The sequence below is a fragment of the Elaeis guineensis genome, chromosome 5, assembly GCF_000442705.2.
Source record: "Elaeis guineensis isolate ETL-2024a chromosome 5, EG11, whole genome shotgun sequence".
Classification (NCBI taxonomy): domain Eukaryota; kingdom Viridiplantae; phylum Streptophyta; class Magnoliopsida; order Arecales; family Arecaceae; genus Elaeis; species Elaeis guineensis.
In genome coordinates, this window is record NC_025997.2 from 115,818,986 (window position 1) to 115,846,858 (window position 27,873).

General features: G+C 36.7%; 1 protein-coding gene across 1 annotated transcript; it reads left to right on the plus strand.

Annotated features, from left to right (window-relative positions):
• The first annotated feature begins 1 nt into the window (after position 1).
• LOC105045583 (cytochrome c-type biogenesis ccda-like chloroplastic protein 2) lies at positions 2-27,462 on the plus strand. The gene is made up of 12 exons (XM_073258167.1): positions 2-223; positions 398-469; positions 646-701; positions 3,288-3,415; positions 3,520-3,605; positions 3,727-3,758; positions 21,001-21,162; positions 22,266-22,338; positions 22,487-22,587; positions 25,873-25,965; positions 26,238-26,284; positions 27,203-27,462. Exons 1-12 carry the CDS (start codon positions 130-132, stop codon positions 27,276-27,278), a joined length of 1,020 nt encoding a protein of 339 aa, XP_073114268.1. The 5' UTR covers positions 2-129; the 3' UTR covers positions 27,279-27,462.
• Positions 27,463-27,873: the final 411 nt, after the last annotated feature.

Here is a 27,873-nt window from a genome sequence, read left to right on the forward strand (position 1 = left end):
GCTTCACGGGCTACTGCCCCCCCACCCAACCTCTCTCTCTCTCTCTCTCTCTCTCTCTCTGTGATATTTCTCTTTCCTATTTCTTAACCCCACGACTCCGCAAGGTTGGAAGTGGAAAGCATATGTGACATGACTTCCGGTGTGAGCTGCTGCCGCTGGGGCACGCCTCTCCTCTCCGCTCCAACCAAGTTCTCGGCCTTCAAAAGCCAGCTCAAATCCCCTGGCAAGCTCCCCTCTCTCTCTCTCTCTCTCTCTCTCTCTCTCTCTCGCACACGGACGCACACGAACACGCGCGCGCGCATGCCCGCAATATAATGCCCTGCAACTATCCTGGATCATTTGATGGATTTCTTTTCCATATCGAACATCAAGTAACGGAAACAAGATGTTATCTCAGGTAAAATGGAACGCGAATTGCTTGTCAAAATGCCCAACAGATCTACCCCTATATGGGCCGCCACTTTTACAGGTGAACTAGCTTCGTTATTCTCTTACATGAACTCGTTTATTTTGAATTTGTTATTTATTTGTAGGTGCTTATATATGTGTTCTCAGTTGTGGAGGACTTAACCCAATAGTAAATTAGTGCTTGCAATGTGTTCGATTAAAGGCCTGTTTTCATATTTTGGTGTGGTTTGCTTCCAGCGGGGAGTTTGGTTGCAATTGATGCTGCAAAGGCCTTGCCTCTGGAACATGCCTTGGTAAGAGATTTGCTAACAGTTGATTCTGGTTCTCTCCTTCGTACAAATTAGGTGGCTTAACAGCCTCCATTTATATATATATATATATTCTGGTCCTACTGTATTCCACATGAATATACATGCGGTGGTTATTTATGCATTCAAATTGTTTCTTCTACCCTAACAATAGATGAAAATATCTCATACAGATAACTACTAAGATGAGACTAGTTTAACAAAGGGAGATACAACTGAACTCGACTTCTCTAGAGGAAATGTGGAAGCACTCAATACATAATATAATTGGAGCAAAAAATCCATAAGGCTGAACAAAAGCACCAGTAATTGAAATACTTGATCCTTGGAATTCAAGAAGCAAGATGTCTACCCTGAAACAAAAGAATTGAGATTCAAATAATGATGAAAGACAGGAAAGACAACTGCAGAGACACTGGAGCACTTGGTTGGCAAAATAAAAGCTAATTTGCCTTAGAAAGCATTCTCAACAGCTAAGTCAGCATGAACGATAGTCAAGAATCTCCACACTTTAAAACCCGCATCCCAGATGAATCATGAACTTCCACCATCTTGGTACCATGTGATGATACTCTCGAAGCTAATAGATGGGAAATGGCTGTGCTTGCAATTGGGGCAGCCCTACACCATACAGCAATGTAAATTGGTCATGTGACACGAGTGCCAAATGTCCGGATGTGTAGAAGAACCCAATTTGGAAACCTGATTGAAGAAACTTTTTAGGGGACATGCATGTAAAAGCACGTCTTCGCATGCTTACATTGAATAAAACCATTTCATAATTTTATAAGATTGATGAAACATTTACTGAACTTACTCTTGACAGCTTTTATGTGGAAATGCCAAAAACTAATATGTTGTAGTAATGATATATAATGTTTTGAAGTGTCAATAAGTGTTATGGAGTGTTCCTAGCATCCAAGTATCTGACACATGATGACAACTAACATTTGTAGTTTCTAAATAATGTTGCCATCGAGAATTCTGGGAGCAAATAGTAAAACCCTATTTTCTACTAGCTTGCAGAAATTGTTAGTTTACCCAAGCCCTCTCAAACTATGACTTCATATTGCTATTGTGATCATGCTGCAAGCTTCTAAAAATAGTTTCGGGCTGGGTTAGGATGATGAAGGGAAAGAAGGCTGGTCAGTGTACTTAAAGTAATCCAGCAATATGACTAAGGGTTTTCAAGCAACCTGTAAGAGGGGAGGCCGTTGTGCTAAAAGCAAGTGAGGTACACCACCAATCCAGAAGGCTATAAAGCTCTGCTCATCTTTGAAATAAATTCATCTGTATTTATATTTGACAGCCATTTTCCAAGTGTAATAGCATCCATCTTGTGCCCTTCACCATCATTAGCTTTTTGTGCAATCAAGGCAGAAAATCAAAATATAGTTGAGTTTCTAAACTGTGAGCATTCCTTACAAGTCTCTACCCAAGCATGAAATTCCAATTTGACAAGTTTGACATCCTTGATCATACTTGAATTCTTGAGATTGAGTTTTCAATTAAGCTTCTGTATTAATACAGTTTGGAAACTTGGTATTTTAAAGAGGAAAACTTAACATAATACTGTTTAATCGTATCAAATATTGTTTGACCACTCAAAATGCTGCACCAGTTCATGCAAATGGCTAATGAATCTCATCAATACATTGGTATAGGATATCAGTGTAACTCTAAAGATAACAGACAAGAGGTTGTGTAGTTGTGCTGCATTTCTGCAGGGACTTAAAGGCTGATTAATCCAATCAATCAGTGTTCCAATTTTGACAAACAATCTTCTGATTTTGACGGAGTTCCCTTTTTCATATGTATCATTCAGTAAGACAACTTATATGGTTATTTCACATAAAGGAAAGGCATTCTTGGAGGCATTTGATTAATCCAATTGCTAATACATTCTAGCAGACTTCATTTTATCTGTATTTTTGCAAATGAAGAACTGAAATATGATTTAGAGAAGAATGTGTTCTGCTTTTTGAGGTCCCAGTCCTACTTTATCCTTGATACTTCAAATGTTAACCTTGTGGAAGAGATATACTAAGATTCTTTGGTTTGTCCATCTTCTTACTCCTCTAGTTGTAACATTCTTGGTATCTTCCTTCAGCATTTTATCCATATAATAATACATGGTTTAACTATGCTGAATCATAGATTAAGATGGTGTTGGCTAATTAAATCATGCAGGGCTATTGAATTTGGGATTAAATGCGTTCAAAGCTATGCATTATATTTGATGGGTGCCTTCTGTTGAAATTGTGTCTCATTCTTACACTAAGAAAAAAATGGAGGACAGTGTGGAAGATGTTCTAAAAATTTAGGTTTGAACATATTTGAGCTATGGGTAATATGTTTACACACTTGTTCACTTTCATGAAATAATTCTGTACCATTTAACACCATTCAGAAAATATATTCTCTTTATTTCAGGTTGTTATACTCATTATATTTTAATTTATAGTATATATACATGTTATTTTATAGTATATATGCTTAGCATTTATATCTGTTATTACAGCACTTGGTAAATAATATCAGTAATTAAGCTATTATTTTTTTTTGAATCAGAATGGAGCATCCATCCCTTTTCTGGCTGACATAAATCTTGGAGATTGGCTTGGAGGTTTTTTATATTCAGCTGGACAGGAGGCTAATGCAGCTGTTCAGGATCAGTTGTCTGCCCTCAGTTTCACTAGGTTCAGTCTTATATCATGAATCCACATTAGCAGATCAGTATTTAATCACCAATAAGTTGGTTCTACTTTCCATTGTCATTCTGTTTTATTTGTGTCTTTTGCAGTGTAGCAGTGATTTTTGGCGCAGGACTTGTAACTAGTTTGTCCCCTTGTACATTAAGTGTTTTGCCACTGACTTTAGGTTACATTGGTATGTACTTACAGTTATTATGAACTCAGACATATGATTAATCTACTAAATCATGCAATTTCTAAACACTTAAGCAACTATGTGTATTTCCTGATGCATAATTGCTTTGGAAATATTTCAGGGGCTTTTGGCTCTGGAAAAAGACGAGCTGAGGTAACAATGGATCTCAAAATGGACATTTCTCTTCATAAGAGCATTAAGATATTTTTAAATCATTCACTAGTGTAAAAAAGAAAAAGGATATGCTGTCAAGGTAGTTAAGTTTAATGATAGAATAAAATGAAATTGAAAATCTAACAGGGCAGACGTATTTGATTTGATAATATTAAAAGACATAGTTAAGAGAATCCTAGGCTTGCATATCTATTGTAGTCTCAAACTTAGCCAAATACACTGTTCTAACATAAACATCCTTTAATTTTAATTAAGGATTTAGGTCCCAGCAAAACATCTCGTAGGATATGGGGACGGGATACCATCCCATGTGTTGGGACAAAATCGTTCCGCTAGCGTCCCAGTATCCTGATTGGGATATCTCTTTGTCCCAAGTCAGGATGAAGTGAGCTGGCAGCATATCTCTTTTTATGGGAAAATCGAGACAGTCTTGTCCCTCGAGATTTAAAACCTTGATTTTAATAATATTGAAGTTATAGGTCAGGTGAAACTTAAGCAACTAGTATGATCCATTGTTACTTACTAAATTGTACATGAAATGCAAACTATTTCACTATACAATCCCCTATATGAATAAGCAAACTATAAATTGTGTAAATTGATAAATCTTATTGCTAATCTCCATTTCTTTTCCTTCTAACTCTCTTCTAAGATCTGCATATATTTATCTTGAAAGTGTTGGGAATTGTGTCCTAAAACCAATCGTGTGACAATTGAGTTCATCTTTGTATATGAATTATGGATTAATGAATAATAGTTATTCTGATATTTTTTCATCACAAAGTTACATATTCTTCGAACTCTTGTGCTGTGATGAAGTCCTTACAACTATGTTAGTATACGATAAAGAGAGAATTTATCGTATAGTTCTTAAACATGTTCGCGATCAAATGATACGTCATTACATGATGATGACGTCTATCGAGTGGAGGTCGTTGTGTGCCATATTGGTTGGTTGTCCTCTTAATCAAGGAGTGTGGTGACACTGGTATGGCATACAGGTGAGATATAGAAGTACATCGTCACTGAATAAGTGACTCACCTGCTGAGCGTTCTACTGTTAAGAACTGCTCGCGAAGCACATGGGTATGTGTTTTTCAGACTTGAGATCACTATAGTGACTTGCAAGTAGCTCACTGTACTTTGGTGCCTTACTATCTAGATTTTTAATGTAGTGATGGAAGTTTACTGGATACAGTCAAGTACTTGCGAAGTCTGTGTGGATCAAGATGGGATTGACCCCTTCAGATTATTGGAGTTGATGTATCACTGTATTTCAATTTAGTAAAGTCTTGGCAAAAGTAATCCATGAGATGGATTTGAAAGATTGAAATATAATGTAAATGAAGTAATCTTGGTTGACAGTTAACCTGAGACCATCCTAGAGCATTCAGGGTTAAAAGGATGAATTATACGGTAACCATGTGTATAGGTTCTGAAATATTTTTTTGCGATAATTTGACCTATCTAGACGTCAGAAACCATTGCTAGATGGTATCTCGATTAGTGCAAAAATTGATTCCTGTACTACCGGCTTAGTATTTGAACTTATGGAGTCACACATACAAGTCAGATACCGTAGAAAAGTATGGGCCTATGTTTATGTATCCAATTTGAAAGTACTTGACTTAATTGAACATATAAGCTAACTTGATTGAGAATTAAGTTATGGGTCCAATGGAATTGAAGAGTTAACTATATCTAGCTAGCACTATAAATGAGGTTCAGGTTCGATCCCGGAGATGAACAGTTTCTGATCTATGATCCATAGAGCATATGAAAGATTGGATTTAAGTGCTAATCAATTTCAGATTAGATCTGAATTAATTAGGCTTGATTGAATCTAAAATTCCAAGTTAGATTTGATATAAAAGTCCTAAAGAGTTTGAGATTGACAATTTTTCGAAATTATTTCGAACCAGCTTCGAATTGGATTCGAATCGGATATGTTTTGGATGAAATATGAGAAATCCTACTTGCACTAGGATTCTCCTCTCTTATGAGCCAACCAACACTTGGAAGCTTCCTTATTGTGGGCGTCCCATGTGGGTGAGGGATTGGGTGCAATGTGGTTGTCATATGTTATGACAATTCTATCTCATATAGGAATCCTTCTTTCATGAGTATTGGACTGATTCAAAGCATGTTTGAGTTAGGAGTTCTATACTTATTGGATCATGAGAATCATCTATAAATAGAGAGGATCTCTACCTATGGATGTATAGCAAACAAATCAGATTGAGAGAAGAGAGAAAGCGAGAGAGAGGCGTGAGAAGAGAAAAGCCCTTCCTTCTTCTCCTTGGCGTCTCCCCTTTGGTGCCGCCCCTCCTCCCTTGCCGTGGGCCCTCTTGTGGGCGTCCTCCTTTCTGGTATGGGGTGTCACACCGGCACCTCTCCTCCCTCGTTTGGTTAAGTTGCAAAGGTGATTTGATCAGAGTTCATCCTGCTTTCCTGCATTATCTGACGTGTATGCGAAGTAGAGGATCTGCACTTTCAGGCCTCTACGAAAGATTGTTTCAGATTTTTAGAGATTTGATCTTTGATTTCATTGCTAATCAGGTAAGAATTTGATCCTTATTCATGTAGATTAATAAAAAAAATTTAGATGCAACTTGGACTATCCGCAAAGAAACAGTTTTTCTTCCTTTCAATTGGTATCAGAGCAGGCCTTTGATTCATGCATGCATATCTGAATTTTTCTGAATTAATTACATATTGTATGTAATTAGGATTTTATGTTAGACATTAAATCTGATTTAAATCTGTTTATATAAAATTTTTGATCTAATTTTGATTGGATTAGATGAGCCTAATCAATTGTTGATTAAGATTATTATAAGTTTGTTATAACAGAAGTTTGCTGTTATTGAATTTTTGATGGAATAACAATGTGAATTAAAATCTGTTTTAAATTTATTTTAACAGAATTTTAATGTTGTTATTTTCATTATGAACTGGAGCTTATTTCAGATCTGAATTGAATCCGTTTCAATGGATATTTAGATCTGAATCCTATTGAAATTCAGCACTGCACGAAAACAGATTTTATCATAAATTTATCCCTTATGCATTCATGTTTGCATCTAATTGATTTTATATATGATATCAAATCTGAAATTAATATTTAATAATCAGTATAAGATGTGTTTCAGATCTGATATGATGTATATAATGCATCGAACCTAATTAGATTAGATGAAGAACATAATTGATAAGATCAAGGATATATTCATGACATAAAATTATTTTGGCAATAATTGCATGTTGATGTAATTATATATGAAATTAGATTTCAAATCTTAGTAGTCTAGTATTTGGATTGATGAGATTATCAGACCATCCGGTCATAGGAGATTGAAGAGATTAATCTCTCTTTTACCTATTCGATGGGTTTTCTTATGATGTGTAGGGGTGTTATTGTGATCCGATTTTATGAAGAAGAAAAGTGAACAGATTCTTATGAATTGTTTTGATCATAAATATGTTTAGATTAGATCTAGAGTGATTTATAATTCATTACAACAAGATAAAATTCAGATATAAAATTCTTTTAGATCTGAATAGTGTGTTATATAAGATGTAAGCGGTATTGATCTAAAAGTTGTCATGATGTATGAGATGTATGTATGAAGTTTAGATCATACGTATGCATGTTTAATTATTAAACATATTATGAAAATTTATTTTCATGAATTGAAACATATGGTATGCTTCACCTGAAATCCTGGTAGGATGGTTCTACAGACTGAAACACACGTGTTACACACTTAATTTTGAATTAAGTTTGAATGATCGAGATTTGAGAATTGAAGATCATAAAGACACCACATAAATCGATGGGCAATGGGTTAGCTTGAATCAGGTCCTTCTAATGAGTTAGACTTAGGGTTAGAAGCACATATGGACCAAATAGAAAAATTTGTTAAATTTAATCAAGTGTTGAATTAGATTAGATCAGAATTTTTCTAGAATTTTTCTAGATCAATCTCAATAGTTGAAGTTTGATCAAGTCTATGTGTTTGACCCTAATAAATGGACCATGATCATGGCTCCGTGGTTTAGCCCGAATCCTCTTATGGATCAAATCGAAATTAATTAATCAGTTGGTGTTTAAGGTAAGTTTGGCAGATTCGATCAAGTGATTTTTAATTGAGAGCTATTCATCTAGATGTGTCTACGGTGAGTTAAGGGCACATCCTTCCCACTGATCTCACTTATCTAGCCGACATGGTAAATTATGTTTTGATTAAATCACTAGTCGATTCGTGCAGATCCATGCCATTCAGATGAATCAGTGTGACTGATTTAGGTGTCTTTAGATCAGCTTATGTCTAGTCCCCTGCATGACTTGATGAAGTCAGTGGGAGGATTTGCAGCTTGCAGGTCATCTTCTTCTCTTATTCTTAGGTCAATGAAATGAAATTCTCTAAATTATTAGGTCCATAAAATGATAGAGTTATAGGATAACTTGGTCATAGCCTTCCATTAAGGTGCGTGATGAGTCCAATATTTCAAATAGGCATTGGAGGCGCCACATGCTCGGTGTCTATTACATATTGGAATTATCATTCATCATATGACCATCATGATGTATGTTCAAATCAATGCTCAGGTTAGTCGAGCCACACTCGGGTCTAGACATCCATTTGTTGGATGCATTTGATATTGTCATATTAATGGTTGGATCTAACCAAGATTTTCAGTAGAGACGCCACACGCCTGTTGAAGAGAAGCCTGGGGCAAAACCTAATTGCTAGAAATTATTTGGAGAAATAATTAGTTAAGAACATATCCATGGATGCACTAGAGTTGGCTAAGTCACACTCGGGTCTACATGCAGTCTATATGGATTCTAGTATCCGCTAAGGAATTAATGTAATTTCTCGAGTTGGAACTAGAGCCTATCAATTCGTTAAAAATAGTGGGAGGATCTTTAGACTAAAGTCCATGTCTTTGAGATTAAAAAGTAATTCATATACTAATAGGCTTATGTTTTTCTTTCAGTTATGGCCAACACACTACTCCGTTCGCTGTTAGACAGTGACAAGCTCACCGTACCTAACTCCGATAGCTGGTATCGAAAGTTGAAAATCATCTTGGAACACGAGAGGATTTTATATGTCCTTATGGATGAGGCATCTGAAGAATTTGCAACCAACGCTCCTTGTGCTGCGAGAGACACATGAAGTGGCTCAATGACCGCACGACTGTACGTTGTGTGATGAGGACAGCTATGAACGACGAACTTAGCTGTAAGTTCGAAGATACACAGTCAGAGGAGATCATTCAAATGTTGAATAAGTCTTTCGGCACCCCTGAGGATGCGGAGCGACACAATCTCTTACGCAGTGTTCAATGCTCGTATGCAAGAGGAGATTTCAGTCACTAATCATATATTGTATATAATTGAGCAGATTGAACGCCTTAGCAAATTTGGCTTTCCGTTGCATGAACAGTTAGGTAAGAATGCTATCCTCAATTCGCGATCGAAATCCTACCTACTCTTTCTTAGTCATTATAGAATGACGAAGCCTGTGGTGAACTACCATGATTTGCTAGGGTTACTGCAAACTTTTGAGAAGGATCACCAGCTCCAGAAGGAGCCAGTAAATTTAGTGGGAGGTTCACTGCAAAGCGTCGATCCTCTAAGAGAGGAAAGAAGAAAAAGGTACAGAAATCCCATATTGTCGATCCTAAGCAGAGCAAAATATTAAAAGTTGACAAGAGCCAAGCAGAGTATTTCTTCTGTAAGAAGCTGGGTCATTGGAAAAGGAATTGTGCTGCTTATATAGTCATCTTTGACCCAAACAGGTCTAAGAACAAGAGAAAGAAACAAGCGGTTGCTTTACAAGATACTTATATGATAACTTCTTGTAATTTCTCTGTTTGTGATACTACTATCTGGGTATTGGATACCGAAAGTCCGATTAATATATGCAATTCGTTGCAGAGACTATAGGTAAGTAGAAAGTTTAGAGAGGACGAGCGGTTCCTGAATGTTGGAGATGGAAGTCTTGTTCTAGTTCTGATCTTGGGAACTTTGCAGCTTGTCTTCGAGTCCAGTAGTGTCATGTTAGATGATTGTCATTACTGTCCCTTCTTTTTGATGAATGTCATCTCTGTAGGTCTTTTGGCCAAATTTGGTTTCAAGTTTATAATAAAGGATGATTTTTTTGATATCATTATGAATGATACTGCAATTATGTGTGAACAATTAAAACATGGCATATACATAATATTACGGTCTGTTAGTGTAATATACACAGCTAGCAAACGCCTTAGATTAGATAATATCAGTGAATCCTACCTTTGGCATTGTAGACTTAGTCATGTGAACAAGAATAGGATCGACAGGTTGATCAAGGAATGTGTCCTTGAAATAGATGATTGTGAATCATTGCCTACCTGCGAATCCTGTTTACTTGGTAAGATGACTAAGTCACCTTTTAAGAAAAAAGGTGAAAGCCAGCGATGTCCTAGGTCTAATACATACTGATGTATGCGGATCTATGAACATAAGTGTCAGAGGAGAATACTACTATTTCATTACATTTACAGATGACCTATCGAGGTATGGATATGTCTATCTTATGAAGCATAAGTCAGAATTATTTGAAATATTCAAACGATTCCGTACTGAAATAGCGAAATAGATTGGAAAGAATATAATATCCTTTGGTTAGACCGAGGTGGTGAATATTTCACCAGTGAATTCCTGACATATTTAGAAGAGAATGGGATTCTCTCACAGTGGACCCCTGCTAGAACACCACAACATAACGAGATGTCTGAAAGGAGGAATCGAATCTTGTTAGACATGATCCGATCGATGGACTTTGCGAGTCTGCCAATCTTCTTTTGAGAATATACTGTAGAAACTGCCTGCTACATTTTGAATAAGGTGCCGAACAAGTCTGTCGATGAAACTCCATATGAGATATGGATTGGACATAAGTCGATGCTCTCACACCTTAAAGTCTGGGGGTGTCCAGCTTATGTCAAGCGATTAAAGACATAAGCTTGGACCTAAGTCCGATAGATGCTTATTCGTAGGGTACCAAAACGAAATTAAAGGGTATTGCTTCTACTTCGCTGCAGAACAAAAGATGTTTGTCAGCAGTCGGACAATCTTTTTGGAAAAAAAGTTCTTTAGTGAAGGAACTAATGCTTATAAAATTGAATTTGATGAAATTCGTGAGGTGGAAAGATCGACCCATAGAATTGGATTTGATTGGAGAGTCGAATCCAGAGCTAGTAGAAGCACCATTAAGGAGATCCGGTAGAGTACCGCGTCAGCCGGACAAATACTACAATTTTTTGATCCAGGACGGTGATCTCATTGAACTTAATGAGAACGATGAGGATCCGATTAGCTATATGGATACCATGCAAAAGTCCGACTCCCAAAAATGGTTTGAGGCCACGAAGTTCGAGATGGAGTCCATGGAGATCAATGGTGTATGGATACTAGTTGATCTGTCCGAAGGGATAAAACCTATAGGGTGCAAATAGATTTTCAAATAAAAAAAAGGAGCGGACGGAAAGGTAAAGACCTATAAAGCCCGTCTAATTGTCAAGGATTACGATCAATATTATGGTATTGACTATGACGGGACGTTCTCTTCTGTGGCAATGCTCAAGTCCATTCGGATTATGCTTGCTATCGCTGCACACTTAAATTATGAGATCTGACAGATGGATATCAAAATTATTTTTCTTAATGGAAAGTTGAAAGAAGAGGTGTATATGATCCAACCTGAAGGGTTTACATCCACAAATGAGTCGAAAGTGTGCAAGCTGAATAGGTCTATTTATGGACTTAAGCAAATGTCTAAGAGTTGGAACATACATTTTGATAAGGTAATCAAAATATATGGTTTCGTTAGGAATGGAGAAGAACCTTGCGTCTACAAGTGGGCTTTCGATTCTATAGTCATCTTTCTTGTGCTGTATGTGGATGACATACTGTTACTAGAAAATGACATCCCGACTTTGCAGAGTGTAAAGCTGTGGTTATCATTACAGTTGTCCATGAGGGACTTAAGAGAAGCATCCTATATCCTAGGAATGAAGATCTATAGGGATAGATCTAAAAGATTGCTTGAATTGTCTCAATCCACGTACATCGATATCTTGTTGAAATAGTTCAACATGGATTATTTCAAGAAAGGCTATCTTCCGATAGGTCATGGAATTATTCTTTCCAAGAAGGATCGTCCGACAACTCCTGATGAGAGAGAGCGTACGAGTAGAATACCATATGCTTCGGCAATGAGATCTATCATGTATGCTATGATGTGTACGAGGTCGGATGTAGCCTATTCACTAGGGATAGTGAGTAGGTACTAGTCTAATCCGGATGAGAAGTATTGGAAGATTGTAAAAGCAATTCTTAAGTATTTAAGAAATACTAAAGATCAATGGTTTATCTATGGAGACACTGATCTGAAACTTGTGGGATATACTGATTTCAGTTTTCAATCAGATTGTGATGACAGCAGAAGCATATCGGGCTACGTATTTACTCTGAATGGAGGACTGTTTGCTGAAAGAGTTCTAAGCAACATACTGTGGCCAATTCTATATGCGAAGTGGAATACAATGCTGCATCGGATACTGAAAAATATTTTGCACTGCTATCATTTGGTACGAGAAATCGTGAACCGAGGTGACGTCGAGCTTCAGAAGATCGACGGAAAAGAAAACCTAGCCGACCCCTTTACTAAAGCTCTCGGGATCAAAAAGTTCGATGACTTCAAATGGAAGATGGGTATAAGATACTCTCTCGATTGGCTTTAATCCAAGTGAGAGTTATTAGAAATTATGTCTTAAAATCAATCGTGTGACGATTGAGTTCATCTTTATATATGAATTATTGATTAATGAATAATAGTTATTCTGATATTTTTTCATCTCAAAGTTACATCTTCCTCGAACTCTTGTGCTATGATGAAGTCCTTAGAATTATGTTAGTGTACGATAAAGAAAGGATTTATCGTATAGTTCTTAAACATATTCGTGATCAAATAATACGTCATTACATGATGATGACGTTTATCGAGTGGAGGTCGTTGTGTGCCATATGGGTTGGTTGTTCTCTTAATCAAGGAGTGTGGTGACACTGGTATGGCATACAGGTGAGATGTAAGAGTATATTGTCACTGAATAAGTGACTCACCTGCTGAGCATTCTACTGTTAAGAACTGCTCGCGAAGCACATGGGTATATGTTCTTCAGACTTGAGATCACCATAGTGACTTGCAAGCAACTCACTGTGCTTTGGTGTCAGACTATCTAGATTTCTAATGTAGTGACGAAAGGCTACTGGGTACAGTCAAGTATTTGCGAAGTCTGTGTGGATCAAGATGGGATTGACCCCTCCAGATTATTGGAGTTGATGTATCACTATATTTCAATTAAGTAAAGCCTTGGTAAAGGTAATCTATGAGATGGATTTGAAAGATTGAAATATAATGTAGATGAAGTAACCTCGGTTGACAGTTAACCTGAGACCATCCTAGAGCATTCAGGGTTAAAAGGATGAATTATGCGGTAATCATGTGCATGGATTCTGAAATAGTTTTTTGCGATAATTTGACCTATCTAGACGTCGGAAATCATTGTTAGATGGTATCTCAATTAGTGCAGAAATTGATTCCTGTGTTACCGACTTAGTGTTTGAACCTATAGAGTCACACACACAAGTTAGACACCGTAGAAAAGTATTGGCTTATGTTTATGTATCCAATTTGAAAATACTTGACTTGATTGAACATATAAGCTAGCTTGATTGAGAATTAAGTTATGGGTCAAACGGGATTGAAGAGTTGACTATGTCTAGCTAGCACTACACATAAGGTTCAGGTTCGATCCCGGAGATGAACAGTTTCTGATCTATGATCCATGGAGCATATGAAAGATTGGATTTAAGTGCTAATTAATTTCAGATTAAATCTGAATTAGTTAGGTTTGATTGGGTCCAAAATTTCAAGTTAGATTTGGTACAAAAATCCTAAAGAGTTTGGGATTGACAGCCTTTCGAAATTGTTTCAAACCAGCTTCGAATTAGATTCGAATCGGATCCATTTTGGATGAGATATAAGAAATCCTACTTGCACTAGGATTGCCCTCTCTTATGAGCCGACCAATACCTGGAAGTTTTCTCATTATGGGCGTCCCATGTGGGTGAGGGATTGGGTGCAATGTGGTTGTCATATGTGATGGCAATTCTATCTCATGTAGGAGTCCTTTCATGAGTATTGAACTGATTCAAAGCATGTTTGAGTTAGGAGTCCTATACTTATTGCGTCATGGGAATTATCTATAAATAGAAAGGGTCTCTACCTATGGATGCATAGCAAACAAATCAGATTAAGAGAAGAGAGAAAGAGAGAGAGAGGCATGAGAAGAGAGAAGCCCTTCCTTCTTCTCCTTGGCATCTCCCCTTTGGTGCCGCCCCTTCTCCCTTGCCGTGGGCCCTCCTGTGGGCGTCTTCCTTGTTGGTGTGGGGTGTCACACCAGCACCTCTCTTTCCTCGTTTGGTTGAGTTGCAAAGGTGATTTGATCAGAGTTCATCCCGTTTTCCTGCGTTGTCTGGCGTGTATGCGAAGTAGAGGGTCTGCACTTTCAGGCCTCCGCGAAGGATTGTTTCAGATTTTTGGAGATTTGATCTCGGATTCCGCTGCTAATCAGGTAAGGATTTGATCCTTATTCATGTAGATTAATAAAAAATTTTTAGATGCAATCTGAGCTATCTGAAGAAAAACAGTTTTTCTTTCCTTCAGAAAGCCCTTGATAGATGAAAACATTTTGTATGAACATTTTATATAAATCAGAATAAATTTTGATATTGAAATATACATATCAATAAGAATGAATTTTCTTGTCCTATTGTAACTTTGCACATTTTGGTAAGACTAGAGTTGGTGCTTCTTTTCTTGAATGATCCATTATGTGCATGCATGCGTAGAGTCATATAGACTGGGAGCAAACTGAATTTGTGGCGTCTTCAAGAGGCAAAGCACCCTAGAAATGAATATTGCATATTATTTTTGATTTTGCTCAACTAATACTAGACTAGGGGTCGGTTGGTTGGGTTTGAGTTGTGCCAAGATAGAAGTACTTCAATATAAAACCTGATCCATACCTTACCCAACCTGAGATCAGGTTAAAAATCTCTGAACCGAGCCCACAAATGAGTCGGCTCCCTTAACCCAGCTCATCCCATGTGACCTGCATTATGATCCACTCGTACAACCCAAATTTGGCCCATCTAACCTTAATATGATCTGACCTGACTTGATCTGACCTGACCCCCCTGACTGCCCAAGCTAACCCGTTTTGACCTAGTGTGATGGTAATTGGTGAATTACTTGTTAATTGTTATCTTTTGATTCAACCAATTCTTGATCAATCATGGTTATAAATCAACCTCCATTTGAGTGATCAATAACAAAAGCAAGCAACTGAACCGAGATGATAGTAGAGAGGGAAAGAAATCATGATAATGTTCAATATTGTTGGCCAAAATATCAAGTTCAAATCCCACTACATAACCAATAAGGTAAGTTCATCAATATTCAATAGTCAATCAGATTAGTCAAAGTAATAAACTCTAAAGTCATTGCAAATTGATTTGAAAAACAATATCTTCATTTTAGCTGGATCTTCAATGAATTCACTTGATCTTGTTCTATTTCTCCTCTCCCCAAGATTTTGAACACTGAAACAAAAAAGAAAGAAACCTGTGTTAGAACGTAATTAATTTAATTTTTGATCATAAGGCAATGGATACCATACACTTCAATCCCATTAGAATCATTAGGTGCAGAAGTAGTCATATCAATGTCAAGGGACTCATCAACTTCTTTTCCTCCCTTATCTGTTATAACAGAAGAAAAATCAAAAAACAGGTATATGTTTTGACTTCTAAACTATCATAATAAAATCAATGAATAATTGATAAGCAAAAGCAACATCAAAATTAAAATATTAAAATTACCTTGCAATTAAAACAACCTATATCGGGTGCATCGGAAAGCTTCAATGTTTTTTTTTTCTTTTTTAAATTTTAAGCGAGCTGTGAAATTGGTCCAATACTCTTCCACCTACAATGAATGCTGCCTTTGAAGCCACCATGGAGACAGGGATTGGTAAAATATCATGAGCCAGTTTTGAAAGCCAAAAAATGATCTTGCTACTGTAAAATATCCAATTGCTGTTTTCTATCCATTGTAGGGTGGCAATTTATGACCTGACCCATCAACCCAACCAACGAACGACCCACTTTAAATAGATTTGGGTTTGACATAAATGGATTGGGTCATCAATGGGTCAATCCATCTAACCTGTTTATTAAATGGGTTGGGTTCAAGTTGAATCCTTTGTTCTGTTTAACTCGTTTTAAACCTGTTTCATAATTAGGTCAGGTTATAATCCAACTTATTTAACTTGTTTAAAACTTGCTTAATCTATTTCTGATTTATTTATCCTGATCTGCTTAACCTATTGAACCCATTTAATTTGACTTGACATGTTTAATAAATGGGTTATGTGGGTCAGATCGGTTATTTGTTTAATAAATAGGTCGGATTCAGATATGAATTTGTGACCTATTTAATAAACAGGTCGTGTTCGAATTGACAAATTTTTGATCCAATGCAAATCCGACCTGACTCGTATCTGACCCAACTCGACCCGTTGTGACCCCTACATTGGTGGCTCTTCCAAATACGATTTGTTGTTATGACAAGTAGAATTTGAACTCGAACGATCCATAATCCTGCATAGCAAATATATATATTGAGATAAAATTTTTTTTTTAATATATAAATTATCAATGTTATGCTTAAATAATGCACCTAAATGAAAAGGAGTAACTGTGTTACCTCCATTTTATCATCCCCATTTCCATTACGGCTTGAGGATGTAATTGCAGCAGAATTTGAAGCCTTATCAACTATAGAAGTGACTCATGTCCTTGTCAAAGAGAGCATAAAGTTTCTATTTCACAATCTCAGTCTACTCTGCAGCTCTAGCGCCATAATTTTTTGTGAAAACAGACTCCACGGCTTTCAGCTTGTATCTAGAATCTAAAATCACTGCAATGGCAAATGTGGCATTGCTTCCAGTACCGTTAAAATCTGCATCGATTCTCCGCACCATCCTTGCTTTTCAGCTTTTCCGTCAGACATGATTGAACTTTCAAATACCACAAGAAAATAAGTTTGAAGTGGGATACAATGTTCTTGAAAATGTGTTTGTGACATCTTAGAAAACCTTAAGGAATTTATAGCTTTTCAATATTAGTCCATTCATCATTAGATGTGCAATTACTGTAGTCTGAATCTCATAACATCAAGTGATGGAAAGCATGATGATGAAAAAAGGGTTTCTTAACCACAAGGAATTTAGAGTTCCATATTGTTTGATAATTGTGCCTCTGCCCTTTTTATTATCAATATTCAATTGGTTTGATAAAATCTATAGATTTTTTTTTCTAACTTCCAAGTCTTTACCCTCTATTTGATACGAATGGTGGACTGAAGGAAGGATCAGTAAAGGAGGAAGGATGGATCTTCCATCCATTTTCTCATGTGTTTGGTAACGCATAGAAGGATGGATAGGAATGATTGCCTCCTTTGTTTGGTATAGGAGGATTGAAAGGAAAGAAAGATGATATTTGTATGATATTTTTACTAAATTATTCTTCGTTAAACAAATAATATTATTATTAATTTATAATACTTATTTATATTAAAAAAATAATATATAAACTTATAAACTTTATAATTTACAATTTTATTAAAATTATATAAATATTTAGGTTTAATTTAAGTTAATTAACTTAATGATTTTATAAATTAATTATTAATGAATTAATTTATTTATGTATATTAATTATGTAAATAACTGATTAATTTATAATTTAATGTAAATAGTTATTTAATTTTATACAAACAGTTAATTAAAAATAGTAAATATAAATAGAAAATAAAAGATAATTCTAATTATTTAATTATAATTATGAAAATTATGTACTAAAATTAAAATAATTAGTAATAAAATTAATAGTATAGGATTAATAGTATAGATAACATAAAAATATATATGATAAAATGAATGAAAAAGTGAAGTTATAGTTTTGTTAAAAAAATTTAATGAGTGATAATTTTGTCAATATAGAAATCCATCCCTTGTTTGCTCCTTCCATCCTTGCATCCTCCTAATTTGGGAGGATGTAAATTGATAGTCAGGATGGATGGGCAATATCTCCTATTCATCTATACTTCCTAAAATTTTTTGAGCTAAATGGTAGATGAAGGCCATCCATCCTTCCAACCCTATCCATCCTCCTTCTCATGATCCCAACTAAACACGGATAATGTATTTCAGTCGCTCTCTGATCTTCTATATGTGTGAGTCTACCTCCTTTAAGCCATCTTCCACAATAAGATGTAGGATATCTGCACCATGCGACACATAAAAATACTGCCCATCAAGTAAACCTGTTTTTGAATTGAGTTGAATCCTATACATATCCTTCATAATATCATTTGATGATGCATTATCCACTGTTATTGATATCAACTTCTCTTCAATGTGCCATTCATTTAACATTTTGGAGATTATTTATGCACATGTGATTCTAGTATGTGGAAGTGGCTTGTGTCTGTCAGAATCTGTTTTTTGCAATTTCTCATTATGATCAATGAATGAGAGGTAATGCACAAATATCCATCCATTGTGATTGATGTCCATAAATCAGTAGTTATACTAATTCTACCAGAAATTTACTGTAATAGTTCCTTTAATATATTTTTCTCCTCATATAGCTTCAGCACGCAAGCTTTAGCTGTATTGCTAGTGATTGGCTTATATTCAGGGTTAAGAACACTAAATATGGCTCTCAAGCCATCCTGTTCAACAATCTGAAATGAGTATTCATGTTGGACCATGGCCACTTTCGTTGCCTCGCAAAAGACATCCTCATTGAACTGATAAGATTGAAAGATCATATCCCCAGTGGTGGATAAGATCATCTGTTGTATATTGTGTTCACAAGTCTCCTTACAGTTATCAATATGTTATTTAAGATACATTGTTCTATAATTACCTTTTATGATATACATTGCTAGGCAAGTTTTGCACTTTGCTCTTGGTTTATCACCAGGTTCATTCCCCATTGGATCAAAATATTCCTAAATTCAGAAAAAATCTTTTGTAAGCTTGTGAACTGTTCTGTGCCTTTGCATGATCTCCAGCACTTACATCAGCACCATCAATTGCAATTAGCTCAGATGTTTTGACATAACCATACAACAAGAAAAAGTAAACTAATTTGGAACATCTCGACATTGATAATGCAAATATAAAAATGTGATATTAACCCACCATCATATCATAACTGCCGAATTAACCATCCATTCTCATTATCAGCACAGAGAGAGAAATTTCAATTATTTGGGGAAAACAAAGCACATAAATGATTTGCATAAATGGAGGGAAATACATGGTAAAGCATGTATGTGGATATCATGCAAATAGGCTAGTAATTTTTTTAATGGATAATTAATGCCAACTTATTCAAGGAAACAAACTGAAAACCAAGTATGAACAAGCACCCCTCAAACCAAAAGAGCATTCCATTCAAAAGAAGCTTATAGCCAAACCAAAAATGGAGTGTTACATTGCAGTTAAAAGAACTACAATATAGCAACCAAAAAAATGCAAACAGCTTAGGTGCTAAACTTTAAAAAAACAGTACTTCTAAAACAAAACTAGAGAGTGTTTGTATACCGGATAGATGGACTGGTATTATTGCTTGGTATAAAGAAAGATTGAAGATTCTATATATGTGTCAGCTTCCATAATTCCTCCAAGCAAGGATTGAGTTACTCTAGATGTGATAATGAAGAGGAGGAGAGAAGATGAAAATGAAATCTAATGAATCAATCTCACAGTCGTTAGAAGAAAAAGGGTTTTACAACTGTTGAAGGAAAATTCAGAATGCATGAGTTTAGTTCTCATGGTGGTGGAAGACTGAGCACATGGGTTAGGTTACATGGTGAGAGAAGAATTAAAGTGAGTGCATTGTGGGTCCTGTGGTTAAATATTCTTTGGAAACCCCTAAGGTGTTTGTTGGTTTGGGTAGCCATTAACTTCCATCAAAAAATAAAGAATCCTATTGCTCATAGATTCAATCTAACCCAACGGTCCCAACCAACCATTTTAGTAGAACCCAAGGATTCGAATCCTGGCAGGACGTCCTACAAGACACCAAGATGGGATTACATCTCATGTGTCGAGAAAAGGCTGTCCTGATCATCCCAGCATCCTAGTCGGCATATCTTAGGACATCTCCTATGCCAAGTGTTGGGATGGGTTAGGATGGCAGCACACCTCATTCCATTAGAAAACCAGGATAACTCCATCACAAAGGATTTAAAACCTTGACAGAACCTATCCTTATGACCTAAGTCAGGATAAGATTCCAATACAAACCCAACCTGAATTTTATCTGGGTTAGAATTTTTGACCCATACCCAACTGAAAAAGGAAATGCTTGAGCCAGTATCCGGCCCAGGTTGGTTAATTTTTGCCACCCCTATACTAAACCAAGGCATTCTTCTCTATCATTTCCATGTGTTAAGTGGTCCATTAGTACTTAAAGTTTTGCAGCTTGTTTTGGATGCATGTAGTGCAATCAATATGTACTTTCTGTTTTGAGTTCCATATGATGACATGCCAGGATGGTTCAAACATTTTACTAGGCATAAGTTAACCCTTCAATGCATTATGCACGGGACACCTGTAGTTACATGCGTACATTTGTGAAGATATAATAAAGTAGTTGCTATGACCAGAAAAACAAATAATGTAAATTTTTTGAAGTCTTTGTAGCATAGAATACCATGTCTTAACATTTTTGCTATGAGTTCTAGATAATTGCGGGAATGTGTACATTACACAACAGGCGGCACATGATCTGAGTCCCCTTTTGCTAACCCTATTTAAGCAATACAATAGTTAGGTTTTAAATACTTAATAACATTACAAAACTTTATATAAAAAGTTGCTTAATTTCTAATTTTGTTCCATCTCCGATCAATCTAGAATGTAGAATATGAATGATGATCTGTTTTGGTTCCCTAGATAGGGCTAGATAATTTATTCACTATCTAGTTCTTAAAATAGATTTTTTTGCTTTTGTTCTCCTTAGATAATTGGGAACTCAGTTGCTTTCTCATTGGGATTGGCAACAACATTAGCCATCCTTGGCATTGCTGCTTCTTTTGCTGGAAAAGCCTATGGTCAAATAGGACAAGGACTTCCTTTTGCTGCTTCAGGCTTGGCGGTTGTTATGGGATTGAATCTTTTGGAGGTAATTCCACAACTGAAAAGGAAGCGCTTTCTTATATATGTTCATGTTTTCCCTGTTGGCTTAAGTTGCTTCATTGACATCTAGACTATATTCTAAGAAAAAATTTTGCAATTTTCCATGTAAATATAAAGATACATGAAAACTCTGAAGAATGTAATCTTCTATGTGCATATGTTAAAGTTCGCAGCAAGGTCTGCCATACTAATCCATACTGACCATACCATATCATATTAGTAAGATACCGAGGTTTAGTTCGGTATGTAAACCGAACCGATCCGTACCGGTCTGAATCGAGTAAAACCATGTTGTACTACCTGGTTTTTAGTGGTACCATGGCAGAAGTGAGAAAGTATGTTGAAAGCTTATCTCGGTATGAGATGCATACTGTACAATACCAAACTAGTGCATATCAGTATTGTTCTCAATATTGGTTTTGTGGAATTGCAGATTTGCTTCTATATTTGCAATGGTATGCTAGTACAACTTTTACATATAAAATTACTGCTTGCAAGTCTAAAGCACCCCAAGTTTTTTTGTTATTGGTAACAAAGAAGATAATAGGTAATCTCTCAACTTATACATGTATAGCATTGATGATTTTAATATTTTACTTGAATGTTTGTAATTGATCACTTAAGTTGAGATTTCTTTTCTTGAGTTTTATCTAAAATGTTAAATTCCTGTGGAACTCCATATATTAGTAACCTTAACAGCTCCAGAAAGCTTTTTGTCTCTTCCAAATAACTCAAAAATAGTGAAATCAAATATGCATATTAGTTCCATACTTCCATGTCTATGGATATAAATTGATACAGTTGCAAATCAGCTATTAACTAAAATGGCATGTTTTTACCTGGCAAAGATAGATAATGTGCTGCATCAGCATTTCATGTTTGACTTTATTATCCCAAAATCATACTGTAATTATGACTTGCTTTTGTCGATCTGCTATTTAAGATGTATATTCCTAATTTTTATGCAAGCCAACTATCAGTTGTTCCAATTCAAGATCAATCACTCTTATCATCATTATTTTACATTTTAGATATATCTCATCCTGTTGTACTATCATGTTGCTTATATCAGGTTCTTCTTTTGTGCAGATAATTGAAATACAACTTCCCTCATTCTTTAACAATTTTGATCCTCGTTCTGCTGCAGCTAACTTCCCTTCTAGTAATGAAACTTTCTTTAACATATATTAGTTTTGCTAAAAGTTTAGTTAAAAGAGCTTGCTTTATTTATTTATTTGTTTTTGTTCACAGGTCTGTTATTTTTGGCTCCCAGATCTGTTATAACTTTTCTTGAAAAAATTTACTTTCAGGTGTGCAAGCATATTTGGCTGGTCTTACATTTGCGTTGGCTGCATCACCTTGCAGTACACCTGTCCTTGCTACACTTCTGGGATATGTGGCAGCATCCAGGGTATTGCAAAATAAATTACATAATCATGGCATGGTTTGCATTTCTTTAGAATTCGTTAAATTCTATGTTGCTAAAATATTTCAAAATTTCTAATCAGTAATTTATGACCAATTGGTATTTTTATGCTTGCATTTTATTGCTTGTCTTCCAATGGGATTCAGCTTTTGAATATTTGATCTCTTTTACTGTATCATCATCTTCATTAGGGTCGTTATGTCATTCACCTGCATGTGTACTATCATTTGTGCAATCTAAATAACATACGCAAGATCAGAAAACGAATGTCCTATTATATCTCAGCTTTTTCCAGATGTGATTCACTATTATGCTAGGATCTAAATCAGCTAGAGCTGACTCGCCTCTAATAGGAACGAAAGGCCGAGCTTGACGCATGTACACATGCTTGACCCACATATCTTATATAATCTTTAAAATATTATGAAGCAATGGTTAGCATACTAAGAACCAAAGTTTAATTGGACCAGCTAGGAACTGAGATAGTTCAGCTTCCCGGTTCAGTCCCAGGTCAAAATTGGCTCGTAATCTTCTAGCCTCTTGCAACTCCTTTTCTGTCTCGCAAATCCTTTTCTGGTGATTCCCCTTGCTATGGTTTGGGTTCCATCACCAACAATGCCACCGCGGATGACACAATGATGAGCATCATGTCTCTTTTTCTCCTCTCTCTTGCCATGTCACCACCTCTCTCTTTCTTTCCAACCACCACATTGTCATCACGACAACCATGTTGATTGCTCTCGCCCCATTGTCCCCTGCTGGCAGCCCCACCAATCGCCCTTAACATCTTCCATCCAAATGAAGCCCGTCAAAGGCCAAAGGTTGCAGATCTCATTGACTGGAGGCCACAGGTCATGGTTCAGGAGCTAGAGATGATAGATCAGAGATTGGAGGTTGTGGATTGGGGGCTGGAGATTGCCGATTGGAGGCCAGAGGTATGCTTGTTTCTCGCTTCCTCTCTCTCCTCCTCTCCCTTTCTCTTTTGGGTGAAGCCTGGAGGTACCGATATGGTGTTGCATAACGTGTTTTGGTATAGTAGGGTATCATACCATACCAACCCAATCCCTGACCAGTATGGTCACTAGTACTGGTTTTGGAAATGTTTCTTAGAATGAGGATGAGCAAAGTATTGATACCTAAAAAAGATAGCCATGAAAGGTGATTGATAAAGAATAATATTGCTTGGACTGGTCTAGAGGCCGCATTTTGGTGATTTGAGGATATTCTAAATTATAGCCCTCAATGATTTTTACATGGACAGATTTATATAATCCTTGATCGGAATGATTTGCAAAAAAATGAAAAAGAAGAAAAAAGAGTTTCATGCAGAGTTTTTCAAACTGTCCCGAATTGGACGGTTTAGGCCGTGTTGAATCATACCAGCAGAAAATTGGTCCGGTTCCGGCATAGAAAATGAAATAGTGGCCATCTCGGAGGGAGGGAGAAGAAAGAGAGGAAGAGAGAGAGGGGGGAGAAGGAGAGGAAGAGGCCGTCAGAGGTCATCCGAGCTTGGTAAGGGTGGAGGGAGGGAAGAATCGAAGGAGAGAGAGGGGGAGCCCTCTTTATTTGGTGTCTGGAGACTGTTAGAGGTCTTCAGACGAACGGCGACGTCACCGCGACATCTCCGATGGTCGGTGAGCGAGTGGCGAGGGCAACCGAGGTTGGAGGAGTTGAGGAGGGCCTCCACCCTTCGCTACGAAATTGGGGTTCGCCCCTATTCCGTGTTATTTTTCGATTTTATCGCACGAAGTCGGCAACTTGCCGACTTCTCCGTATTTTATTTTATTCTTTTATAATTTCGATTGAAGTCGGCAACCAACATGGAACAGGGGCAAACCCTGTTCCATAGCGGAGGGGTGTGGAGGCCCTCCTCGGCTCCTCTAGCCTCGGCTGTCCTCGTCGCTCGCTCGCTCGCCGGCCATCAGAGATGTCGCGGTGGCGTCACCGTCCGTCCGGAGACCTCTGATGGCTTTTAGACATCTGATAAGGAGGATCTTCTCCTCTCTCTCTTTCGGTCCTTCCCTCCTTCCACCCTTACCAAGCTCAGTAAGAACTCGGATGGCCTCCGGTGGCCGTTGGAGACCCTCTCTCTCCCCTTCTACCCCCCCCCCCCTCCTCTCTCTTCCGCTCTTCTTCCTCTCCCCTTCTTTGCCCTATTGGTTCGGCCCTGCATGCACCGGTACTGAACCATATCACTGGCCGGCCGGCACGGCGTCTAGTTCCGGTTCAGCAGTTCTTGGTTTCGTGAATATACCTTAAATAGTCAAGTTAATGCTTATTGCAAGAACTCATGAATCTTCATACTGGTTTTGTAAACATTTCTTAGAATGAGAATGAGCAAAGCATTGATGCAAAAAAGATTGCCGTGAAAAGTGATTGATCAAGAATAATATCACTTGGACTGGACTAGAGGCCGAGTATTGGTGATTTGAGGACATTCTAAATTATAGCTCCCAACAACTGTTACATGGACAGATTTATGTAATCCTTCATCAGAATGAATTGAAAAAAAAGGGAAAAAAGAAGAAGAAGAAGAAGAGTTTCATGAATATACCTTAAATAGTCAGGTTGAGGTTTGTTGGTTATGATTGCTGCAGCTGTCAATTAAATGACAAGTCAACCTTATGTCGGGTTTTTTAAGGATCTTACAATATTACTGGGATTAAATGATCGGAAAATCCTGTTAGTTATAATTCTAATTTTGTATTTATTTCCTTACCTTATGCTCTCTCTATATACATATTGACACACATTTGTCAGCAGGTATACACAGGCTCACTTTCAAAATCAAAATCAGAAAGTTGGGATCAAATAAAAGTTATTAATGACCACGAGTTTCCCATATCAGTGTTGTTGCCTTCATAACAGAGCTTGGACATATTTGTAATCAAGATCATGGAAATGCCGATGAATTTACGCTAAGCCTGCATTGTATGTGCAACCAAGGCATCTTGTTCCCATTATATCTGTGCTGTATTATCTCTAGTGCTGAATCACATGGACTGGATGTTCTATTTTTGGGCAATTTGTACACTGCATAGATAGATAGATTGCCAATATTTCTTTGAATTCATCATTTTCTGAATTTCTCTATAGCTTGCACTACATTTTCTCACTGATGTTTTTTGCATTAGTTGTTGTCTAATGACCAGCAATACAGAGGTCTTGATGTGTTCTTTTTCTCATTAATGCACATCTGTTTCTCCTTTGATCACTCAAAGGGATATTATCTTTAACTTTGGCTTGTAAGCTGAAGCATTTTTCTGTCAGGACCCAGTTATTGGGGGAAGTTTATTATTGACATATACAACTGGCTACGTTGCTCCACTTCTAGTTGCAGCTTCTTTTGCTGGTGCTTTACAGGTTTGTAACCCATATTAGAATCTCAACTTTTCTGAACTAGATACACTTTCGACTGTCAACTACGTTCTCTCATGATCTAAACTGTGACATCAGTTGGAAACAAGTGTTTCAGTTAAGAACTGTGTCATTGTTAAATACACTTCGTGCTTGCATTCCCTCTGCTGCTAGAACTAGTTCAGAAGGATGGAATGCCAAAATACACCACAATTGTTAGGTTTTGTTGGACTTTATTATCCTGTCTCTTCAGTGACATAAAACTGATTTTTATGCAGAACTTGCTTTCATTCCGGAGGTTGTCAGCCTGGATTAATCCTGTGAGGTATGATTTACTAAGTGATAGCATAATCTTAAGGACTTTGAAGAGTGCAGTGTTTTTTCCCTGAAAACCCAAATATTTAAATGTGAAACAGTATTATGTACTGTTCGTTGTTTGGTAAATTTTGCAAATTTATGTCACTCCTATATTGGGGCTTGCAGGATTAATCATTCATTAAGATGATATTTTAGGGTTCCAAAGTCACAGCTTGGGTTTGGCTGGACTAGACTGACTTGAAGTAACCTGTTATGTTGGTTGGATTCAGCAGCCATGTTCCATATTTGAATTGAATTTGACCTTGAAGGACCAAGTTTCAAGTTGGGTCAGACCCAGTTTGTCGCTATAAGAACCCTACTGAGTCTGAAGCTTACCCTGAGACTACATTAGTTGCCATTCTGATGCAACCAAAGTCAATATATTACACCCTTATCCCAATGCAACTTGAACTCAATTTGAATTGATATTAGTGTAATGTCTTCCCTTTTGTATATTTACTAAAATGGATGCATCTTCTGTTAAGTGTCTTAGTTATAAAAATAAAAAATTAAAAAAAAAAAAAGGCACCATCAAGGCATCAAGCGAAGCAGACTTATGTGATCCAGCACAGCTCCTCAGAATATGACCTATGTGCGCCAAAAATACAAAGTTGAGTTGCTTTCAAGTTTGGGAAATGGGATTTCTGTGAGCTTGATTGGGTTTGGGCTGATGCTTCATTTCTTTGGTCGCCTGGGTTGACAAATAACCCAACCTAGCCTACCAAATGGATCCCTAGGTGGAACTACATCTCCTAAGAATAACCCCTACAGGGCATTATCCAGATAGATGTCTTTGATGCAAGAAGCAGTTAACGATCTTAAAGAAACTTTCTTTATTTTATCTTTGTGGTGAATTTGAATTCTTATGATATGTTTGCTTTTGCAGCGGTGCGCTTTTACTGGGTGGTGGCGTTTATACCCTACTGGATAGACTGTTTCCTGCTACTACAATGGTGATGTAGCTACTAAAATGGTTAAGACCAAATACAAAATTTCTTCATCTTCTTTTGTCCGGTATCATTATAGGATTTAGTGAAGATTTTACGTGGATGAACTATCCATTACAAGCAGCTCTTAAGAGCAATTTGTTGTTTGTATATGAGAGCATTTTGTGGACCATCTATATATGAGTAATGTTGTGCAGTCTATTGAGAGCATTTTGTATAGTTTGATCAAAGTTATTCATGTTCTCCTTTTAAGTTTTAGAATTCACTATCTGGTGATTGTTTGAATAGTCTTAAAAGTATATCTCAAAAGTATTTCTGCTGCACAAAAATTGTTATGGCACATAACTTCTTTTGCTAGCTTTGTTGTGTTTGCCAATCCAGATAAGTGAAAAAGATATGGTAATTATAGTTTATGGGTTTTTCATGTTAGGATTTGTAGGGTCATGAATGTGCTGGATTTTGAACATTCTCCTTCGATAAAAAATACGTCAATCCTATGTTCAAGTGCCTTTTTTTTTTTTAGGAATGTTTCTCGAATGCCTATCTCCAGCCGAATTCGTTTCGTAAGACGACTTATGTCTGAGGCGAGCAAGAACAGGAAAAATAAACC